This window comes from Camelina sativa, chromosome 1 (genome assembly GCF_030686135.1).
Source record: "Camelina sativa cultivar CO46 ecotype springtype chromosome 1, ASM3068613v1".
NCBI classification, from domain to species: domain Eukaryota; kingdom Viridiplantae; phylum Streptophyta; class Magnoliopsida; order Brassicales; family Brassicaceae; genus Camelina; species Camelina sativa.
The window spans coordinates 13,718,308-13,741,505 of record NC_141880.1 but is presented as its reverse complement, the minus strand read 5'-3'; the positions used below and the strand labels follow the sequence as shown (position 1 = coordinate 13,741,505).

The 23,198-nt window shown below is 38.5% G+C and overlaps 1 protein-coding gene across 1 annotated transcript; it reads left to right on the top strand.

Annotated features, from left to right (window-relative positions):
- The first annotated feature begins 13,488 nt into the window (after window positions 1–13,488).
- LOC104790984 (AT-rich interactive domain-containing protein 3) lies at window positions 13,489–18,181 on the top strand. The gene is made up of 13 exons (XM_087458397.1): window positions 13,489–13,811; window positions 14,287–15,879; window positions 15,975–16,014; window positions 16,190–16,242; window positions 16,347–16,392; window positions 16,589–16,681; window positions 16,786–16,896; window positions 17,005–17,059; window positions 17,154–17,220; window positions 17,305–17,371; window positions 17,457–17,507; window positions 17,603–17,695; window positions 17,777–18,181. Exons 2-13 carry the CDS (start codon window positions 14,300–14,302, stop codon window positions 17,876–17,878), a joined length of 2,358 nt encoding a protein of 785 aa, XP_087314523.1. The 5' UTR covers window positions 13,489–13,811; window positions 14,287–14,299; the 3' UTR covers window positions 17,879–18,181.
- The last annotated feature ends 5,017 nt before the right edge of the window (window positions 18,182–23,198 follow it).

Sequence of the window (23,198 nt, the reverse complement as noted above, 5' to 3'; positions counted from 1 at the left end):
GTTATTGTAGTCTGGGTGAATTTATGTGGCTACTTTAAGTGAACTCATTTTATTGATGATAAATATAGAAGTTTGGTTGAAAATTTTTGAGTAGACCTGTTCAAACGCATACTTTTCTATGTATTAGTAAGTGTTAGAGTTTTGTTTATCAGGTGTGTACACATTTGAATGTGGTTGGACAATTGAACATAAATAAAGAAGATAACTTACACATAGTCCGTGGTTTACTACTTTGTGGATACAAATAGCATTAATCGTTTTGTTGTGTGTGCGCGTTGTTGCTATCCACGTGGTTTTTAATCGGGTATTGCTATCCACATGGTAGTTATTATGTGTACATGAACATCGATATTCAGTGCATTGTTTCGATATTTTCTTATACCGTTTCGAATTCCAAGGTGTCTTTCCGATATGTGGAGGTTATTTATGGCATTGAAACGTTGGCGCCTCTTGTCTTCAGGTTCTCTGAATACGTTCCTTTCTCCCTCTTAAAGCGGTGAGACGTTCCCTTCTCTTCCATCATCTCAACTATAAATAAACTCTCAGATCCATCGATTTCTTCCATTAAAGGGTCGATCTATGGCGGGAGAGAGTTCAAGGAAACGTTCAAAACCAATGTTTGAGTGGGAAGACGAAGAAACACGGTCGTTGACCGTTGCCGGGGAGGGTTCCAGCAAACGACCAGTACGGGAAGCTGACTTCGAATGGGAGGAGGAAGCTCTTTTGGCCGTTAGCGAAGCCTTCAGTCAGACCAGAGCCGTGGCTGAGGCCGAGGCGGCTGAGCGCTTCAAAGATATTCTTCATATGATTAAAGATCATATGAAGAAGAAGGAAGAGTGTATCGGCCTGAAGCATAAAGTCGATTTAATTGACGCCAAACTCTCCCTACTGAATGAAATAGTGGCACAACAACTTGTGGACTTGGAGGCAGAGCACAAGAAGTTAGAGGCGATGAGAGTTGCTGCGGACCACGACGCAAAGCAGTGTGGTGTTCCTACTCCGATTGATTGGTCGGAAATTGCTGTTCGTCTGAACGCAGATTGATGGAAGGGATTTCATGTCTAAGAAGCTTCTTAAGTAGGGTTTGCTGTTTTTTTTTTGTTGAAAGGTTAAGATTAGGGTTTGCTGTTTTGTACGACATTTTGCTATGAATATTATATTTTGCTACGGGTAAGACTTTTTGTCTGCATTTACTAAGTATTGTTAAACCTATTATGCTGTTTTTCCAACCTTTGTTTTTGGGTTAAAGTTGTTTGGAACTTTTAATCTTAACAGTTTGTGGAATATTGTGTAAAGGATGTAAACTCAACGACGTATGATCTTTGTTATTGTAATCCACATATTTAGTATCCAAGTGGACAGATAGCCATTTCTTATCTAGCCGACGGATAATGTTCAAAACTAGAAAGCAACCTTTGCCTGCAATTAACCCGTTAATATAGCCACCTACAATTACCCAGTGGGTCGAAACCTTTGTCTTTTTAGGAAATCTATGTTGAGGTAGAGTAAACCTGCAGTAGCTTGTGGATAGGTTTGCTGTGGATATGTGTGTAGATACTCTTTTTTGAGTCGAGTGGACATCATTAGATTGTCGGGTGAATTAAGAAAATTCAAATGGTAAAAGTAGAATTCATATTAGAGTAGCAAAGCTTAAGCAGATCTTATAGGACAGGAGTTTTAGTGGATTTAAAAGCAACATACAAACATTTTATCTAAGACAGAAGCACTATATCTCTGGATAGATAGTAGAAGATACAGTCGATACACCTTTCTCCATTGAATTCCCCGAACGCTGTGTGTTTATAACCGCAACTTGGCACATCTTCAAAGTGCCAAGTATTAGAATAAGTCCCCCATCGCTTTGGCCGCATGATGAAGATGTGGTACATTAGAGAGTCAGCCATCCTATCAACATCACCAAAACGAAACTTTTTTTTGTAGTTCCAGTAACAATCCGAATCCAGTGTCCCTTCGCAGCTCTTCAACATAATCCACAACAGCTCAGCAACTGGGTACAAATGTTTAATGGTACTCACCAAAGAGACCGCCTCTTTTAGATCACAACATTGGAAAGCTAAGAATAAACTTTTCACATACAAAGCGTAAGGATTTTTAGCGTATAAACACCACCCAAAAAAATCATAGTACACAGAATCCGGTCTTGACCACTTAACGAATTTGGAATGGCGATCCAACCTAACCGATGAAAGTGTGTCCAACGAGTGAACTGCTACTCTACCTGCACGCCCTGCGAGAAGCCAGTTCCTTAAATGTTTGATGCCATCCTGAGCTACGCAGCTGACAATTTTCGCCAGAATTGGTGCTGGGAAGTGTAGATCTTTACGTGTTGGAATCTTTAATAGCGACAAGTAAAAATTTTAAATTTACCAGTGCTTAAAAATCTAACTGGATTCGTACTGTAGAAAGAATGAAACAAACCTCAGGATTCAGGCGAACAAGAGGTTGGGTGGTTGGTTCTTCCGCTGGTTGGCGTTCAGTAACCGGTGTCAGTGCACTGTGCGGGCGAGGGAAATGTCTTTTAGGTAAAATTCGGCCATGTCCGCAATTCCCCTGAGAGCAGTTCTCACAGACGATTTTGTACGTCGGAATCATTTTCAGCTATCTCATAACAGATAGATACTCTGGTTATGTAGAATCAGAAAACGAAGACACTAACACGTATCCCTAAATAGTAATTGCGAGAACCTAACCACGCGGATGTTTCTAGGGGGAACTTTATTCGTTAGCATCTTAGTGGATAGTAGATAATGTTAAAATCTGCATGATTAGGAAGAAACAACTTTAATATAAAAAAATGGGCTAAGTACAGACATCCACGTGGACAGTATATTGTGGTCATAAAAGTTCTTATCGATTATTTGTTACAAGAGTAATGGTTGTGGGGTAATTATTGCAGTTGGTGTAGAGATCTTTAAAAGCTGAGCCATAGACGGAGTAGTCTCTGGTAGAGCACAGTGAGCCTACGGTTGTAGGCGCAAAAATGTTACATCACGACAGTGCTTTTGAAGGAGCATTTAATGTGTAACAGAGCAGACAGTTAGGAGAGAGAGGGAATACTGAGAACATGTTTAAAGTTCTGACAAATCTTTGAAAAATGGTAGTAGATGGATTTATCCAGCGGAATACACCACTTCCCGTGAACGCTTTATCAACATGGTTGTAACCACATAGAGGTTGGAAAGTTACAATTACAAAGTTCGTATCCATGTGGACGATGTAGTGTTTGCCAAACAGATTCTTATGTTTTACGTTAAGGTTGTAATATGGTTGGTGGCTGTGGACTGTGATGAGATGTTGTTGTGGTCTGGAAATGTATTCAATCCCTTATTTTTTCTCTAATTTTTTTTAGTGGATTGTGTGTTTATTTGTTTTATGAACTTCTCGACAAGTTATTTCTAAAATGTTGGCCATCTGATGAGTGTAGAATAGGGTAACGGGAGCCAATTGTACGAGTCCACATGGATATGTATGTAACTGTATCCAAATATATATGTCCACATGGACTGTTGTCATGTACGTGTATCCATTTGGTGCTTGCTTAATAGGGACGGAAAACAATGTTATAAATTGTTTAGATGTGGTGAGGAAGAACGTGGATTAGAGAGATCGAAATTTAAAACGAGTACATAAAGACATGACACTACTCGTCGTTGAATTTCACTTTCATCTTCAACCAATCAATTGGAGGAGGAACCAATTCTCGAATATCCTCTAGTCTCTAGAGTTCACCAAAGTAATCTTCAAATTCCTGACACAAAATTTCATTGAGTTGGGAGTTTTTTAGGGTTTTTTAGGGTTATTTCCAGACGATGTTTTAGGGTTTACTGTTAAGGGTTCATGGGGTAGGGTTAAGGTTTAGGGGTTAGGGTTTAGTGTTTAGGGTATAGGGTTTAGGGTTTAGGGTTTAGAGGGTTTTGGGTAAAGGGTGTTGGTTTGAGGGTTTAGGGTTTAGAGGGTGTTGGTTTATGGTTTAGGGTTTAGGGTTTAAAGGGTGTTGGGTCTAGGGTGTTGGTTAGAGGGTGTAGAGTTTAGGGTTTAGGGTTTAGGCTGATTCCTTCCATTTTGTTAAATATACACTCTGGAATCAACACAGTGGGGTAGCTGATCGTAGTGGTTTATGTAAAAAATGTATTATCAGGTTAACCATAGCAACATATATTTTCCGGTGTAAATTAAGTTTGAGTGAAAACTGCTAACTATTTAAGTAGTGAGAGATATCCACCGATGTCTGACCACGTGGATATACGTGGCTATATGATATGGTTATGGGTGTATGTTATGGATTAATACTAAGCCGGAAATAGATAGTGTACATGAGCTGAGGAATCGTACTTGTCATGTGGTCAGACATCGGTGGATACCGGGGATAACTGTGAGGGGTTATTGTAGGTAACATGTCCATTTGGATACAGGGGATAACTGTGAGGGGTTATTGAAGGTAACGAGATCCTAACGTAGATAGGCATACGGACAGAGAAGTTCAAGGATACAGGTCGCTAAAAGTACGGCATGATACAAACATACAGAGAGAAACCTAACAGAGGGTGCGAATAAAAGTTTTGAAACTAGTTGGAGTAGATGGGTGCGACATATTCCTTATAGATGTCTAACGCGTATTGTGACCTGATATCATTGACGATTTGGTCGGTGATCTGAGACATGAGTTCCGGACCAAACCCAGTTGCGACGATCTCTAGCAACTTCATGGCAAGGGGACCACAATCACCACATCTCTCATTGACGTAAATGTCCTGTACCCTCGACCAAGTGAATGGAGTGCAGCCATGATCTTGAGTTGGAGGCGGTGTGCAAAGTTTTGAAATAAGGTATGGCAGCTGCTCTGTGAACGGGGCTATGAAGGTGGCAACCTTAGCGTCGTCGTATAGACTGACATTAGGATCGAGGATTTCTATGCTCCAATTGGAGAGGTTAATGACTAAGCCAACCCAGTGAGAATTGTCCCAAATCATCGGTATATATATTGTGTTCCAATCCACAAACCACTTTGAAGGAGAACCATAGGTTTTACGTTTTAGCTTATTGTCCCACTTGACTCTGCCCTTCACTTTTGCTTGACAGAAGGAAGGATACTTCCCTTGTAAGTAGTTCCCAAGCCAGGGTGAGAGGAAGAGAGAGCGTTCAATGAGTAGGAACTTTTGCAGCTTTTTTTGTAGAAAATCCACTAAAACCTCCATATGCTGTGAGAAGAGGGTGAAAACAATGTGTAAGTATAGATTAACTAAAAAACGATTTCAGATTTTGGTAGATAGTAAATACTTACCAATGTACTAACCCAATTCTGAGGCTTCGCTAACTGTTTGAAAAACAAGTTGTCAACTGGGTATCCACATTTTGTTATGTGTACCCTGGAGGTTTTGAAAATGGTATCCACGGTTAGGTCAGTGGTCCGATATTGTTAGAATAAAAAATGGCATAGGGTGTGTAGAAAGTTACGTGTTTGGACATGATTTCAGAGATTTTTTCATGAGGGATGCTAAATCTTTGTCGACAATGAGTAGTAGGTCGGGCAGTTGGGACGGTGAAAGTGTAGGAATCCGCAAAACAGCCGAGATAAGGGTCTCTTCTGGTCCCGAGAGAACACCCTTTTGTGTAGGTTTGCCTGGCGAAGAATCACTGACATCAACAAGGTCTGTGGGCGTAGCATTGCTCTGTGAGGTGATGAAGATTTCATTTTCAGCAAACTATTAGGCAGCAAAAAACTAGGCAGGGATTCGATGGAAAGTAGAGAAGGATGGAATACCTCGGTGGCTTCGCTGTCGGATTCGTTAGGTTGTATGGGGGACTCACGGCCATCATCCTAATAAAGCAAGTTGGGGTCCCAAAGAAATAACTATGAGGTAAGAGTTAACAAAATGATTTCGAAGTAGTATTTGTCTGACGTACCTCATCGGCACAAGCTCTGTCTATGTCAACATTGGTGTCCTGCAAGAAAAAGGCAACGAAATGATGATGCATATCCATGTGGATACATTAAAGTTGTGATTAAACAACTAGTCTAAGTGAGGTGTCCATGTGGATAGGATATTCATGATAGGAAATATTAATAAACGGAATTGCTTACCTCAATTAACGTTAGTCGAGTGGCTTCCAACACATTATCAGCGTCAATTTTCTGCGTGAAGGTTAGCAAGTGTTTGAGTAGTGAGATATAGTTGAGGTTAGAGACTTACTCGGAAAGTATATTAGTTTGGTAAAAAGATACCTCAATATTGTCAGAAGGTGTACCGTCAAGGACAGGACTAGGAGCAGGCAATTGAGGATTGACATTAGAGTTCCCAATAAATCCCTGTAACAAGCTGGTGTAAGGTTGTAGGGGTTGTGGAGATGCATTAGCAGCGGAGTTAACTCCGTTTTGATCAATATATGTCGCAGCCTGTATATTGAAAATGTATCCACATGGACAGTGTAAGTTTGTAAAGTTTTGGAAATTGGGGTGAATGTTGATATTGTAAATGTATCCACATGGACAGTGTAAGTTTGTAAACTGGGGTAAATGTTGAAAAAGGAAAAATATGGGATATGTACCGATTGGTCATCCAAGGGAACATGTTTGGTGACGGTGTCATATACCGGGGATTGCTGTTTTCCAAAAAGTAGTTTAATTAACAAAAAGGAAGCTACTCGAAGTTTAATATAAAAGGTACAAGTGTGTCTAACCTTAGTGTCAGTGTCATAAACGGGATTGAGGCAAGAGTTCGGACATCCTGAATCATCCTGAATCACATCTTTCATAGGGGACGAGCAGTTTCCAACGGAATGTTCCTGTATAATTTGACTAAGATGAATACCAATGCATTCAGACTAGCTACAAGATGATGGAAAACAACAACATACCGTTGTCCCAAACGGGTGGACATATTGTTCCCAGTCGTGTTGGTTAAGAAGGATATCGTCAGGAGACGTGACTGCTTTGGTCGGAGATTGTTGAGGAGTTGGGGGTGACGTCCCGACCGTAACATTCTCTGCCGCGTTCTTCGGACAGTTAAACTCATCGACTGCGACAGGGGCCGGTGGTGATTCCTTGACAGTAGAGGGAGAGACGGATGCTGGCCTCCTAATGGTGCGCCTTAGCGGTAGTCTTAACCGCCTACGGAATCGAAGGGAGTTAATCTGCTGCTGTAGTTTCCTGTTCTCAGATTGCAGCTTTTTAAACTTACTATCTGACGCATCCCTAATAGAATTAAGTTCTTTCTCTACAGCAGCTTTGAAATCAGCGAAACCATTATCCTCAGTATTGGAGAAGATAACACGGGGCCTCTTAGAACTCGAGCATTTGGACTTGGGAGAAGGTTGATTGACACGAAGTTTGGAAGAAATCTCTTTCCGCCTAGGAATAATGTGCTTCCTGTGAAGCCCTTTGCCCTTCTTATCAGGTAGAGTTATTAAAGGCAAAGAACAATCACCCCCTGGCCATTCCTTTTTGGTGAAGATATGTCCTGCCTGAATGAGACTTTCCATATAAGCAATCCTTTTGTCTTTAATCTCATCGTCCCACTCTCCCCAACCAGATTCAACAATCCCTTCGTGTTGGACAGCTTCCAAAAACGGAGAAACTAATAGCTGCGGTTGGGATAGACAAAATGTCATAATGTGTGTATCCACGTGGATAATGTAATCCAAGTTAATAATGTGTATATAAGACAACTTACATCTGGATAATGCTCAACACTTATGACGTCTGTCAAAGGTAAATTATTCTTTGGTAGGCCAACTGAACACCATTCCAGGAAAGTGCGGCTGTCACCAGCACCTGGTACCTTGTCTCGTAATCCAGAAATGTTACGATATGCGAGCAGTTGAAGCGCAAGAGGGAAGCCATGCAAACGGAAGGACTTCTGTTGTAACTTCTCCGTGAAACTCTTCACGGAGTCCGTTGGTTGAACCTTGCCCTGCCGTTTAAGTCTTTTAGCCACTGGTATGGATTGCGGTTTGAGATCAGGTCTCATAGTGGAAATAGTCTTCAAGAAGGATTCTCTGCCCCAAGGAAATGCTAGGAACGAGTCGATGTCTACAAGAATCTCAACATACTTCAAAGTTGGTCGGCTCGTTTGGCTGGAGGCGATGAGTACACCATCGACTATGAGTAGCAACGCTAGACGAAGCTTCCGATCCAAATCCTTGATAGTAGGGTCTTCAAAAATAGTGGACACATCACCCAGGGTCGCCTTGCGATCTCTACCAATCAACGTGTCCCAGTAACATTCATCATGAGGTTCGGGAGCAGGGTCGTCTTCGGGGTCGTAATCTTCCGGAAATTCGTCACATTGAAGGCCAGTCACAACACCAAATTCAACTAAAGAAAACCTCAAAGGGTATCCACCGAATACAGTCCACAGTTCGTATTTTTTTTTGGACAGAACCTGCCTACATAGCAAAGCGTGGAGTAATTTGCAGGAGATAGGAGACTCACCAATACGAAGCCGGAATAGAGAACCCAGACTTGAGCTAAGAATCGTATCGAATTGGGGAGTGCCTTTGAGAACATTGTGGACTGTCGTCAGGATATCAGGTCGTGAGTAAACATTCAACCTAGCGTCGGGGAAACGGTCAGTTGCAAACAGACGGAGAGGGAGCCGATCATCCCAATCTGCAGATTTTTCTCCAGAAGTATCACCAACAGTTGCCGATGACGGTTCATCGGTCGAAAATTTGGAGACGCGACGACGGGGCTCTTCCATCTCCGAAGGCGGTTACCGGCGGCAAGTTAATCGGAAAACGGAACAAATGGAGATAATGGAACAAACGGAACAAATTAAGGAGAGGTAGGAAACAAGGGATTCGAAACTCGTGAAATGCAAAATTAGGGTTGAAGAGAATTGGGGATGTCGGGTTTGGGGGGGAATTGGGGTTTTGTGTTTTTTACGGTTGTAAAAAATAAATGTACTGATTTTACAAAAAATTGAGATCGGTAAGAAAGTGAGATGGGTAAGTAAAAATAAATTGACTGAAGAGAGTTTTGAGGGGTAAGATGTAATTTTACAGGTAGAAAGTATAGGAAGAGTGGAAAGTGGGTGTGGGTGGTATTTGTTTGTAAGAAAGTGGGTGTGGGTGTTATTTGTCCTAAATTATAATACATGTCCCTATGGTGTAATACTTGTTTATCACTTGTCACTAATACTTATATACTTGTCTTTGTGTCCTTAAATAGTGTATGAATCATTATGTTCTCCTTTCCATTGTAAATAGAGGTTATGTATAAGAGATTAGTAGTAAAACATAATAAGAAGAGAGGCTTCTCACTCACCTCTCGTCCCTATCTATTCATAAGAGTGTATGACTATACACACATACACATATAATTTATGTAAGAAATGAAACGTCACAGATATTGTCTCTCAAGAATATGCCTCTCATCCAAGTTTCACTTGGAGAAATATATAAATAATTTTAGTTTTGTTATTATTTATAAGATGTTATCAATACGATGTCGATCTCTAATGTTTGAGTTTTTACAAGACTTCGCCTCTTTCACAATCTCACAAAAGGCTATGTATTTTATGGAAATATCCTCCCATATGGCAAGCTCTGTGTAATTCTGATAACAAGATTTTCACCCAGAGTATCAATTTTCTATGCAGTTGTAGTACAAAAATTAATCACTCCAAATGGTTGTATGTTCTGTTTTAAAAATCACTAGGCGTTAGTCGGGTGGTGAGGGAACGCCTAGGGATTAATCGGATTTAAATCGGGGATTAGTCGATGACTAGTTTTAGGCCTTTTATCTATAATATGTTACAATTGTAAATCATTTCAAAGTTTTTGTCGTAGTCGAGTGGTTTGCGTGATTACTCGGTAACGTGTCTTGAGTTCAATTCCCAGTATTGTGTTTTGTGTTTTTTTTTTGTCGATTTTATTAATGAGGGGCAAATTGGTCATTTCCGCATCGTCTTCTCCTCACGACTTCGGTGACCTGCAACCCTAATCTATGGCTGCCCCTCATTTTTCAACCTTGTTTTTGGATGAATTCACTTCCAATTAAACTGTTTTCAATAACTACATAGTAGATCCATCTTATATTATATTATTTCAAATCAAAAAGACAAAATTTAGCAATTTTTTTTGTTCTCTATTTTTACTCCGATTTGGCTGAAATCGCAGCGAACCTCTGCCGCCGAGCGATTATCCGGCGCCTAAGCGGCTTCGGCGACCGCGTTTTTGAACAGGGGTTGTATGTTAGCAGAGTAGCAAATATAACACATTCAAAACTATGCAAGTCAAGCCAAGCAATCAAAGGAGTTTTGTCTAACAACCTAATATGAACAAAAATAAAAAGAATAAAGCAAAGAGCTACTCGACCGAGGTACATAATGCTGATGATCGAGTACCGGATCGAGTAGGAGGTCGGGTAACAAGAAAATAAGAACAAGTGAGGGATCGAGTACTGGATCAGGTGAGGGATCGAGTTAATGCAAAAATTGTAAACAATCAAAAAAGCTCCTAAGGATGGGGTAATTGGTTCATAAAGTATTCCTAATCAACTTAGAATGTTTTACATGCCTCAAGCAACCTATTATCTAGACAATGAATCTCTAACTCTTGCCTATTCGTAAATCGTAATGCTACTTTCATGAAATTGTCGATAAATTGTAGATAGTTCTACTTCGAGTGTAATCCATTCACAAATAAAAACTTTTACAAAACAAAATAAATGTTAGCGTCGGTTAAGCAAATGATGTTAGTACCCGTTCCATTCTCACATTTAACGTCGGTTGAAGAACTGACTTAAAAGAACCGACGTTATTTAACGTGTTTCTTGTAATGAAACTATTTTACAAAAAGACAACATAATGAAATAAAAAAGAAGAAGTTCATTGTTATGGAAATTCGTTTTCTTTAAAACTAAAAGTTTCTTTTATTCATCGAAAGGTAACACATAAAGAAAGGCAATATTTGGACAATGTTGCATGGAAAGTTTTTGAGATATTTTTTGTTTTTGAAATGTTTCAGAAACGGAAATTTGTGAAAACACATAAACAAGGTATGAAAACTCTGATTTTGGAAATCTTTATTTGAATTATTGGAAATCTTTGTTTGGAAACACGATGGAAACACGATGGAAACACGATGGAAACTCTGTTTCCGTTTTGGAAACGCGACATAAACTTTTTCTTAGTTTAGAAATTTTATAAATAAATAATTTAGAAATATAAGAATTCATGATATATAATATTATTAGTAGCTTAAAACCCCTGATTAATTTTTAAAGATATATTTCCGAATCATTTTGTTTCCCATTTCCAAAGCATTTTGCTTTCCATTTTCGAAACATTTTGTTTATGTGTATTTGTTTCGTTTCCATGCAACTTAATTTTTGAACATGATAAAAATGTAAGGTATTTTAATCACTCAAGCTGACAATTGCATGTTTTGCTAGTTTATCAGCATAGTGATTTTTCTCCCAATGAAGAAACAAGAAACTCATAGAGGAGAACATTGGTTTCCAACTCCATATTGTATCCAATTAGTGTTGGAGGCGAGGATTTGATATATTGTTATTGACATGTCGTACAATGTTGATGTTGTACTTCAAATATAACCTTTCAATATCCTAGAGCCCAAGATGATTGAATTTCCCACAGAAATGATGTACTCTCTAACTCTTCACTTGTTGTCTCTCTTTGAAATTTTGTCCATTCCACATTCAAAGGAGAATACCATTCGAATTACGAATTATCCACTTGGCTTAGAGTTGTTGTTATCTTTGATGTGAGACACATCGTATTACATTTAAGAGGTTTAACATTGGTATTATTATGAAGAAGAATCAAATTCCTAAGTTTATCTTCCACACTGATAATCGGGTAGCCAAGTCCCCAAGAATCAAAATGTTTGGTGTTTATTATATATCTGTATATATATACGTACATATGTTTTTAAAACTTTTCCATTTTCCAATTTTAGAAAATATAAATTGTTTCTTGTTTCCGAAACATTTTGCTTTCCGTTTCCGAAACATTTTGCTTTCCATTTTCGAAACATTTTATCATAGATATATTTTTTATATAAGTAAATTACTCATATATATAATATCTATCTTTTAGAGTTTTAATTCAATTATTTAATATTTACGTTTTGAATTTGTGTGGTTTCAAATATTATTTTTAATAGGGTTTTTTTGTTTAGTGTTTATATATATATATATATATATTTCTTTCCCTTACAATATCTTTCTTTAATCAATTATGTATTACAGCAGGTACAAACTCAATACGAAACTTTAGAAAACAATTTATTACAAAAACAGAAATATGTGCCATATACCGAAGATAACAAGCATAAAAAGTAAGTTTGACTTTGCTTTCTTTCGATAAGCTTTACTCGCTATCATGTTATTAAACATGTTATGTTCCTTCTTCATTAGCTATTTCATTCGAATGTGATATGTAGGTGTTTTGTTTTATATATACATACGTTTCCAAAACTTTTCTATTTTCTATTTTAGAAAAAAAAATTGTTTCCCATTTCCGAATCATTTTGTTTCCCATTTACAAAGCATTTTGCTTTCCATTTTCGAAACATTTTGTTTCTGTGTATCTGTTTCGTTTCCATGCAACTTAATTTTTGAACATGATAAAAAGGTAATGTATTTTAATCACTCAGGCTGACAATTGCATGTTTTACTAGTTTATCAGCATAGTGATTTTCTCCCAATGAAGAAACAAGAAACTCATAGAGGAGAACATTGGTTTCTAACTCCATATTGTATCCAATTAGTGTTGGAGGCGGGGATTTGATATATTGTTATTGACATGTCGTACAATGTTGATGTTGTACTTCAATTATAACCTTTCAATATCCTAGAGCCCAAGATGATTGAATTTCCCACAGAAATGATGTACTCTCTAACTCTTCAATTGTTGTCCCTCCTTGAAATTTTGCCCATTCCACATTCAAAGGAGAATACCATTCGAATTACGAATTATCCACTTGGCTTAGAGTTATTGTTATCTTCGATGTGAGACACATCGTAGTTACATTTAAGAGGTTCAGCATTGGTATTATAATGAAGAAGAATCAAATTCCTAAGTTTATCTTCCACACTGATAAATCGGGTAGCCAAGTCCCCAATAATCAAAATGTTTGGTGTTTATCTATATATATATATATATATATATATATACGTACATATGTTTTCAAAACTTTTCCATTTTCTAACTTTAGAAAATATAAATTGTTTCTTGTTTCCGAAACATTTTGCTTTCCGTTTCCGAAACATTTTGCTTTCTATTTTCGAAACATTTTGCTTTTTACTTTTGAAACATTTTATTTCCCATTTCCGAAACATTTTACTTCTGTATATCCGTTTTTTTTGGGTAATCTGCATATTCGTCTATGTTTCCATGCAACTTAGTTTTGGAACATAATAAAAGAAGAGTAAGGTACTTTAATCATTTTTTCATCGAAAGTATATATTTTCAATATCACTATATTATTTTGAAACGCCAAAAAAAAGAGAAAATGAATTAATTTCCGACAAGATTAGTGATGTATATCGGGCCAAGTAGATTAGGTCAAAAAGCCCGTGAGAGCCCAAAAAAGCTATAAAAAAAAAAAAAAAAAACCGGTTAAAATTGCAAACCCTCGATATCATTTCTCCAATTCGATCGGTGTGTGTAAAAAATTTTGAGGACGACGACGACGACGAAAGAGAAAAAGAGTGTTTCAGTCACCACCACTGCACAAGGAGCTCGGAAACACAAAAAAACCTATTCATCCATCTCCATCTCTACCTTTTTCCCCGTTCTGCTTCTTCGTCTCTACCAACCAAGGTTCGTTTTCGTTTATTTTAACGCTTTATTTTTTCCGGAATTTGGGAAATAAAATTTTATTAAGATGAATCCGGAATTCAAGACTCTATTGTTTAGCTTCTCCTTCAATGGTTTTTTTATAAATCCTATTTACAAATCTTGGATTGAATTCGCAATATGGAGAATCTCAATATGGAGAAATCTTTTTTATTTTTATTTTTATTTGCTTATGTGTTCCTAATCCTCTTTTATTTTTTTTAATAAACACAAAACCAAAACCCTAAGAGAGAAAAAAAAAAAAAAAAACCAAATATATCTTGAAAAAAAATTAACAAATCCCCACACAAACATTTAAGCTGTTGTTTATTGGGTACTATATGAACATACTTTTGTGTGTGTGTTTTTGGGGTTTGTCTAAATTGTAAGCTTCAGTGGTCATTTCATTTGTTTTCTCCAATTACTAATTGATTTATATGTTTATTGTATTTGTTTATAGGAATGCTGTTTAAATGGAATCAACAATGGAGAATCTAACGGGAATAGAATCTACTACAATGGAGAATTTAACGGAGTTGGAGAGTGAGAGAGTTGAACTGGTCGCTGACAAGGAAATTGAAAGTGGAGAGCTAAGGCAGGATGATGTAAAGGAAACGGAGGATGAGAATCCAGGAGAGGAAGCTCCATGTCCCATGGTTACTGAAATAGGTACTTCACTTGCTTCGAACGAGGTGACTTCTATGCTTGAGACGGAGACCAATGATGATGATCCGCCTCGAGTTCCATCTCCGTCAGTAGCTTTAGATACTGACGAAGGGTTCATCAACCCTACTGTTGAAGACACTCCGGAAGAGAACATAGACCCTATCTTGAAAGATGACGGAGATGCTCTCAAGGTTGACAAAGATGATGAAGTAGTCCTTGAAGAAACGGCTGAAATACCTGACTCCACACTCTTGGAGGAGGGCACAGGATCACTGCATCAGCATGATGATATTGTGATGGAGGAGGAAAAAGCTGCAGAAGAAGATGACATGATAGCCTCAGGAGACCATGAAGAATTTGCAGTCAATCCTGATAACAAACATTCGGAAGAAGAAGGATCGCTGCAGAAGAACACAGTAATGGAGCAGGACAAAGCTGCAGAAGAACATGAGATCATATCCTCCGGAGACCATAACGAATTTCCAGCCAATCCTGATGCCAAAGTTGTTGAGGAGAACAATGAAAGTACGGATGAGGGTGAGGCTAACAATGTGAATTTGGCTGGCGATGGAAGTGGACCAGTCGATCATGATCACGGGACCACAAGGGAGCTTGACACAGAGCTAGAGGTGCCTGGTTCTGAGACCATATCTAAACTGGAGGATACAAGGGAGTTTGACAAAGGGCTAGAGGTGCCTGGTTCTGAGACTTTATCTAAACTGGAGGATACGCCATCTGAGCCTCTCTCAGAAGCCTCAATGAACGTGGAAAAAGAACCGGACATGCCTGCCACTGAAAATTTGACAGACAATGACAAAAACTCTGATGTGTTGGCAGTTAGAGTCTCAGAAGACAGTGACAAAGGGTTATCTGTCTTGCCCGCTACCCAAACTTCCTCTGATCATGATGAAGGAATGACTATGGCTGACGCTGAAGCTACAGAAGAGATGGAACTTGATCTACCAGATTCTAAATTGGCTGCTGATGCTACTGTTGACTCTACTAATAACAAGGATGTCAATGTTGAGGCTAATACTGTAAAGCAAGATAATTCTAGACAACTTGTGATAAATGATGCAGATAATGTAAGTGCACCAGTGAGACGTGGACCCGGTCCTCGTGTTGCATCTTCCAATATAAAGTCTGAAGCGCGGGGTAGTGGAGATTTGAATAACGGAGTCCATAAAATAGTTCGGACACCATCTGGCTTTGATGGGACCATGCGCCCAAAGCGCTCTTTCCTCTTGGATGATAGGTCCGACGGTAATGAATCTGGAACAGAAGAGGATCAGTCTGATTTTATGAAAGAATTGGATAGTTTTTTTAAAGAGAGAAACATGGATTTCAAACCACCAAAATTTTATGGGGAAGGACTAAACTGCCTTAAGTAAGCTTGCTTCCCATCATTATTTAGTCACTTTAGTGTGTTATACATTGTAAAATTTTCAGAAGCTGATATTTAATCACTTTCTTTGGCACAAGGTTGTGGAGAGCTGTAACTAGATTGGGCGGGTATGACAAGGTATGGGTCACTGTGAATATGCCTGATGAATATCACAGCGTCTTTTCTGACGAGAAAATGTGGTTTTTGCTTGTCATCTTCCCTTCCTGCCTTACTTGCATGCATACTGTTGTTCATGATCTAGCAGTGGGCTTTCGGTGATTTTCTATGGTTAATATGTTTTTTTACTGGATAGGTTACTGGAAGCAAACTATGGCGGCAAGTGGGAGAGTCTTTCAGGCCCCCAAAGTAAGAAGAATGCTTCTCTTATGAGTGGTTTGTCTTAAATTTTTTTGGGAAATCATGTGTAAATTTGCAAGACTTAACCTCGAATTGGCCAATTGTTTGTTCAGGACATGTACAACAGTATCATGGACTTTCCGAGGTTTCTACGAGAAGGTGAGATTATAATCTCGAACTTTTCCACTCTCTGCTTTTGGTTTCTTTCATGTGACTTTTGTATACACTAGCACGGGCTTTATGCATCAATCCTTCTGAGAAATAATTTAAATGATTGAACAGAAAACAATTGTGAATCATCTTGAATTATATTTTCCCTTAGATACAGTAACATTATATATTCTTAATTTTTCAGGCTCTTCTTGAATATGAGCGGCATAAAGTTAGTGGAGGTGAACTTCAGGTACCCCTTCCGTTGGAGCTAGAACCAATGAATACTGATAATCATGTAAGATTGAGAAAATCATCATGCGTCTGTAGTTTTTGTTCGATCTTCTTCTTATGATTGATGTTTGTGTTTAAACTTAACCCGCTGCCTTGTTTCTACACTAGGCGGCTGGATCAGGTAGAGCAAGGAGAGATTCAGCAGCACGTGCTATGCAAGGTTGGCATTCACAGCGTCTTAATGGTAACGGTGAAGTTAGTGATCCTGCTGCAATCAAGGTCCGGTTGAATCTTGTTACCAAACAAATTTTTCATTTTACATTCACAGATTCACTTTATATCTTTGTTGTCATCGTCTGAACTAACATGCTGTTTTGTAATTGGTAGGATAAGAACTTAGTTGTTCATCCAAAGCGTGAGAAACAGATTGGGACCTCCCCTGGTATGAGTTCTGTTTGATGAAGAAGTCTTGGTTCTCATATATATTATTGACACTTTGATTCGGGTTGTTACTTACATCTGGGCAATGTCATCAGGTTTGCTCAAACGCAAGAGGCCTGCTGAATATGGTGCAAAAAATGCCAACCAAGTTTCTAAACCTATGTATGGTTTTTAGCTTTGTGGTCTGGTTTTCGATAGATGATCATTCACATTTGCATTCTAATTTTCATTTGTTGTGTTTCTTAGGTTGGATGTTACAGTTGTTGATGTTGGACCACCAGCTGACTGGGTCAAGATTAACGTACTGAGGACGGTAAAAGCAATCGCCACATTCTTAAAACCCTGAGCAACTACTTTCTGGTTTTACATGTATTAATAATCTCTTCCCTTACCTGCAGCAAGATTGCTTTGAGGTCTATGCATTAGTCCCAGGACTAGTTCGTGAAGAGGTTAGCTCTCAAATTTGAAACACTCAGTGTTGTTTACATATGGATCCTTAGATTGAGTTTAACACTGAGTTTTTGTCTTGGCAACAATAATACAGGTCCGAGTCCAATCAGATCCGGCTGGGCGGTTGGTAATAAGTGGAGAACCTGAGAACCCTATGAATCCCTGGGGAGCGACTCCTTTCAAAAAGGTAAACACTCTGTTACACGATACTTCAGTTTATACATAGAATGTTGAATGGCATTCTCAGACCTCCATTGGAACATTGCAGGTGGTAAGTTTGCCGACGAGAATCGATCCTCATCACACATCGGCTGTGGTAACCTTAAACGGGCAGTTATTCGTCCGTGTGCCTCTCGAGCAATTGGATTAGAAACATTTACAGTTTTAACAAAAAGCCGTTGAAGAAGATCTGAAAAGAGAGATGATTGTTAGAAGATGTAGCTGTTGTTGAGAGTATTTTGTCTGTATATTATTATGAGAGCATAACACCACAACCTGAGAAGAGCCAACTTTAGGATTCCTTTTTAATTAGGCCATCTAGTTTATGGTCTCTCTCCTCTCTTCTCTTTGATTGGATTCTCTTCTTAGTAGTAATCACTACTGATCTGTTGTAGCTCAAAAATCTTTTTCAAAACCCTTTTTCTATTAGGAAGACACCAATTTACAACTCTTATTTGATTATTTTATTGTTTATCATTGACAATGTCTGTGGCCGTGGATCATTTTTTTATTACCACCTTAAATGTTAGCCCAAGAATGATTGCATCTCAATCTGTGCTTATCTTAGTGGGTTAGTTGTATAACTAGAAAAAGACAATTAGGCTAAAATAGTATTTATCTTTTTAATGTTTATTAATGTGTTATGGAAAGACGTGTATTTTGTAAAAAAAATGTTTTGTTTAGGGTTAGATTATGATTTTGGATTCAAAATTTAGGTTTAACTTGTTTTCTGGAAAAATAAAGAATTTTTTTCTTATTTAAACTAGAACTCAGACTCCGCGATATTGGGAATGAAAGTATTTCATTTAAAATTAAATTAAATTTTCAAACTTAAAACTATATGTTATAAAATTATTTGAATGTAATAAAATAGTTTGAAGTTAAATTAAATTTCTAAAAATTAAAACTATATGTGATAAAATTATTTGAATGTAATAAAATAGTTTGAAATATATGCTAAGAAAAAAATTAAAATTTATCTCAAATGAAAAAAATAATAAGTAGGGCTAAAACTTCATAAATATTAAAAATATATAATTGTTAGTTAAAAAACACAACCATCAAAATGAACACTTAAAAAAAAATATTATGGCAAAAATACTCAACTCTAAGTTAAACAAATATTATGATGAAATAATCTTAACTCCTAAGTAAGAATATCAAACGAAAGATTATAATAAGTAAATGCAACTTTCTGATAAAATAATTTTAAAATAACAAAAAAAATTATCTTGACTTAAAATTTATTAACCAATAATTATAATAAAGATACACAACTTCTAAAAATAAAAGATCAATTAGTTAAATCTTTAAAACACATATTTTACAAAGAGTTAATATAAATAAACGCAATTGTAAGTTACATAATTAAAGTTGATTAAATTTCTACATTACTCATTTCTAAAATCTTTAAAGTTGATATTGGATATTAAAATCCATATTATTGAGATTCAGCATGAAACATAAATTTTTTGTTAGCGAATAATGATTTGTTAGTTATCTAAAAAGAGACAAATAGGTATATATATACTTCAAAAGACATAAATATTTATATAAACATATCTATTAGAACTAAAAGTTGTGAATAAGATACAACCCTTTTTCTTTTTCCATGTATATACAACCTTTTTGTTGGAATATTCGAGGTCTTAATGATCCGGATAAGCATCGGCCTTTTGAGTCTTGGCTAAATTTTCATAAGCCAACTTTTGGTGCTATTCTTGAAACCCACATAAAAGAACCTAACTTGAACCGTGTTATGAGCCTTACCTGTCTTGGTTGGCACTACGCCTCTAACCACAACTCTGATGACAGTGGAAGAATTATTGTCATTTGGAAAGCTCCGGCTGCAGCTACAGTCATCCACCAATCCAAAAACCTGCCCACCTGCGAAATCACCATTCAGGGTGGTCATAGGTTTTTCTTCACAGTTTTATATGCGCCTAATACTGGTGAAGAGCGAACTGACCTTTGGTGTGAACTCTTGGGACTCCAACAGAGACTAATGCTTGACTCCAATCCTTGGATCTTGTGTGGTGACTTTAACCAAATTATCCACCCCGCAGAGCACTCTAGTCCTGATGTCAATCGGTTAACTTCTCGTATAATGGAGCTAAGGGACTGCCTGTTACAACTGGAGTTATTTGATTTGCGTTTTCAAGGATCCCTGTTCACCTGGTCAAACAAAAGTGTTTCTAATCCCATTGCAAAGAAGCTAGACAGAGTATTAGCAAACAACCACTGGATTACTACCTACCCCAATAGTGTTGTCTCCTTCCTAGCCCTTGAAATCTCTGATCATTCTCCATGCCTTTTAAACCTCTTTGCACCCCTACCCTCAGCCGGTACAAAGCCTTTCAAATTTTTTAACTTTCTGACCAAACACCTTGATTTTCTCCACATGGTTGATACTGCTTGGAACTTGGCCGAAATTCTGCATTCTCAGGAAACATGTTTGTCAACTTTGAGTGCAAAACAAAAAACTTTAAAGAGAGAATTAAAAACACTTTCTCGAGAGAACTTCTCGGATATTCAAAACCGAGTGAGAGAGACTAACATGTTGCTTCAATCTGTGCAGGTCCAAGCTTTGACGAATCCCACCCCTGCTCTGTTTCAACAAGAAAAAGACATTCAATCAAAATGGGAGTTTCTCAAGAAAATAGAGGAAGCTTATTTCAAACAGAGATCCCGTATTAACTGGCTAAAAGAGGGAGATCTAAATACTACCTATTTCCATTGGATTATGCAAATGCGGAATGCTTTTAACGCCATTAGATCCTTTACCTCTGCCTCAGGATTTGTCATTGAAGATCCTATTGAGATGAGCAATCTAGCCGTAAATCACTTCCGGTCTTTGCTGAATCCGGCATTCCTCCAGCCACTTAGCGCTTCGATGAATTGGTTTCAGAGTATTTTGAGCTATCGTTGTCCACCAGAACTGAAACAATCAATGGTCAAAATACCAGGAGCAGAGGAAATAAAGACTGTGTTGTTCAAGCTCAATGATAACAAAGCTCCAGGACCGGATGGATTTACCTCAGCGTTCTACAAGTCTTCTTGGGGTATTCTTGGTCAAGAGGTCATCTCGAGTATCCTCCACTTCTTTCATACGGCTTTTCTCCCATCTGCGGTCAATGCCACCATACTTGCTCTAGTCCCCAAATCTCCTGGTGCTTCAATGATATTGGATTTTAGGCCCATCTCGTGTCTAAACACCTTGTACAAGGTAGTGTCAAAGCTACTTGTGGCGAGACTAAAGCCTGCTCTCCCTGATCTTGTGCAGCCAAACCAAACTGCATTTATTTAAGGACGGTTGTTAGTTGAAAACACTTTATTAGCTGCTGAATTAGCCAGTGGGTATCACAAAGAGAATGGTGCTAAGATAATTACTATCAAAGTGGACATTGCAAAGGCTTTTGACACTGTACGCTGGGAGTTTATATTTAGCTGCCTTAGAGGTATTGAAGTTCCAGAACTATACCTCAGGTGGCTTAGAGCATGTATATGCACGCCATCTTTCTCTGTTGGGTTTAATGGGACTGTTCACGGCAAGGGGATCCCTTATCTCCCTATCTGTTTGTCCTTGCCATGAATTGTCTTTCCGCCTGTTTGGACAAAGCAGCAGCAGAGGGTAAGATCAAATATCACCATAAATGTGAAAAACAAAAACTAACCCACCTGTGTTTTGCTGATGATCTGCTAATTTTTACAGATGGATATGCCTCTTCAGTGCAAAATATTATTCAGGTCTTACATGAGTTTGAAGCAGTCTCTGGTCTAGCGATTAGTTTACCAAAGACTAGTTTTTTTACCTCAGGCCTCTCCCAATCTGAGATTGCTCACATCCAAACAATTTCTGGCATTAGTCATGGGCAACTGCCAATCAGATATCTAGGATTACCTCTATGCACTAAGAAACTCACCTTATTGGATTGTGCCCCGTTGCTACAAAAGGTAAAGAGTCGGTTCAACGCTTGGTCTACTAAGACTCTCTCTTTTGCTGGTCGGCTTCAAATGCTTAATTCGGTCATTGCTGGTATTTCGAACTTCTGGTGCTCGGGTTTTGTCCTGCCAAAAAAGTGCATTAGGATCTTAAACTCACTGTCTAGTGCTTTCCTTTGGAAAGGCACGACTGAGGGTTCCCATTCAGCAAGAGTCGCATGGACAACAGTCACAACAGAGAAAAGTGAAGGAGGGTTGGGAATTCGTGACTTGTTTACCTGGAACAAAGCCTGTACGGCGAAACTCATCTGGTTTCTCTTCTTCAGGTCAGGATCGGTTTGGGTTGCTTGGTTTAGCGCAGCTGTCCTGTCGGATAACCTCAGCAAATTCTGGACTATTAAACCTAACAGCAAATACTCTTGGATAACAAACAAGCTTCTAAAGATCAGAGATTCAGTTTATCCATGGATAAAGGTGAACGTGGGAGATGGATCTAGTTGTCAATTCTGGACAGACCACTGGAGTAAACTGGGAAGAATGGAAACTTATCTTTCAGGCGTCGGACTCTATCAAATAGGCATCCCACGTGGAGCTCGACTAGCTGACTTATGGAGACGGGGGGGGATTGGAGGCTACCACCTGCAAGATCAGATGCGCTGGTCAATGTGCATATTGAGCTCTCAACTATCACCCTACTGCAACATCCGGACTCTTACTGCTGGTGGATCGATGATCATCTTAAAGATTCTCATACAACAGGAAACATTTGTTCAGCTCTAAAGGAGAAGTTACCGACCGTACCTTGGCATAGTATTGTGTGGTTTTCTGGAGGAATCCCTAAGCATAAGTTCCTCACTTGGTTGTTTGTGTTGAATAGATGCCCAACTCGTGATAGAATGTTGAACTGGGGCTTGCAGGTCGATTCCTGTTGCCTACTATGTGCCGCCGAACCGGAGAGCCGGGACCATCTTTTCTTTGACTGCTCATTTGCTTGGTTGGTGTGGCGTACTGTTACGGAGCGGTGTTTATTTACCCCTTCTAGATCGTGGTTTGTGATGCTTCAGAGTCTCTTATCATTCAGGGGATCTCGGGTCTTAAAGAAACTCCTCCTTCTGGCCTGGCAAGCTACAATCTACACGCTATGGACGGAGAGAAACTATCGGCTTCATCGAAACAACTACAAATCCTCTGATCTTCTAATTCGCCAGATTGACAACATCGTCCGGAACAGAGCCTCAAGCTTTCGTGATACGAACCCGACGCTCTCTCTTGACCTTTTCCACCTTTGGTTCTCCAACTCTGCGAGGACGATACCCTAATTGCAAACACCTAATTCCTGGTTGTGATCTGAGAAAACAAACTTTCCATCGATAAGTCTTCGGGTGGCAATAATTGAAGTTGGTTTGGAGTGGTTGGCGAGCTCAACCGTTTTATTGGTTCAATTACAACTACCGGTTCAAGTTGTGGTTCTCTTCTAACTAGGTTTTATCTTTTTAGCTTTACTATTTCTACCCAGCTGGGCTTCTGTA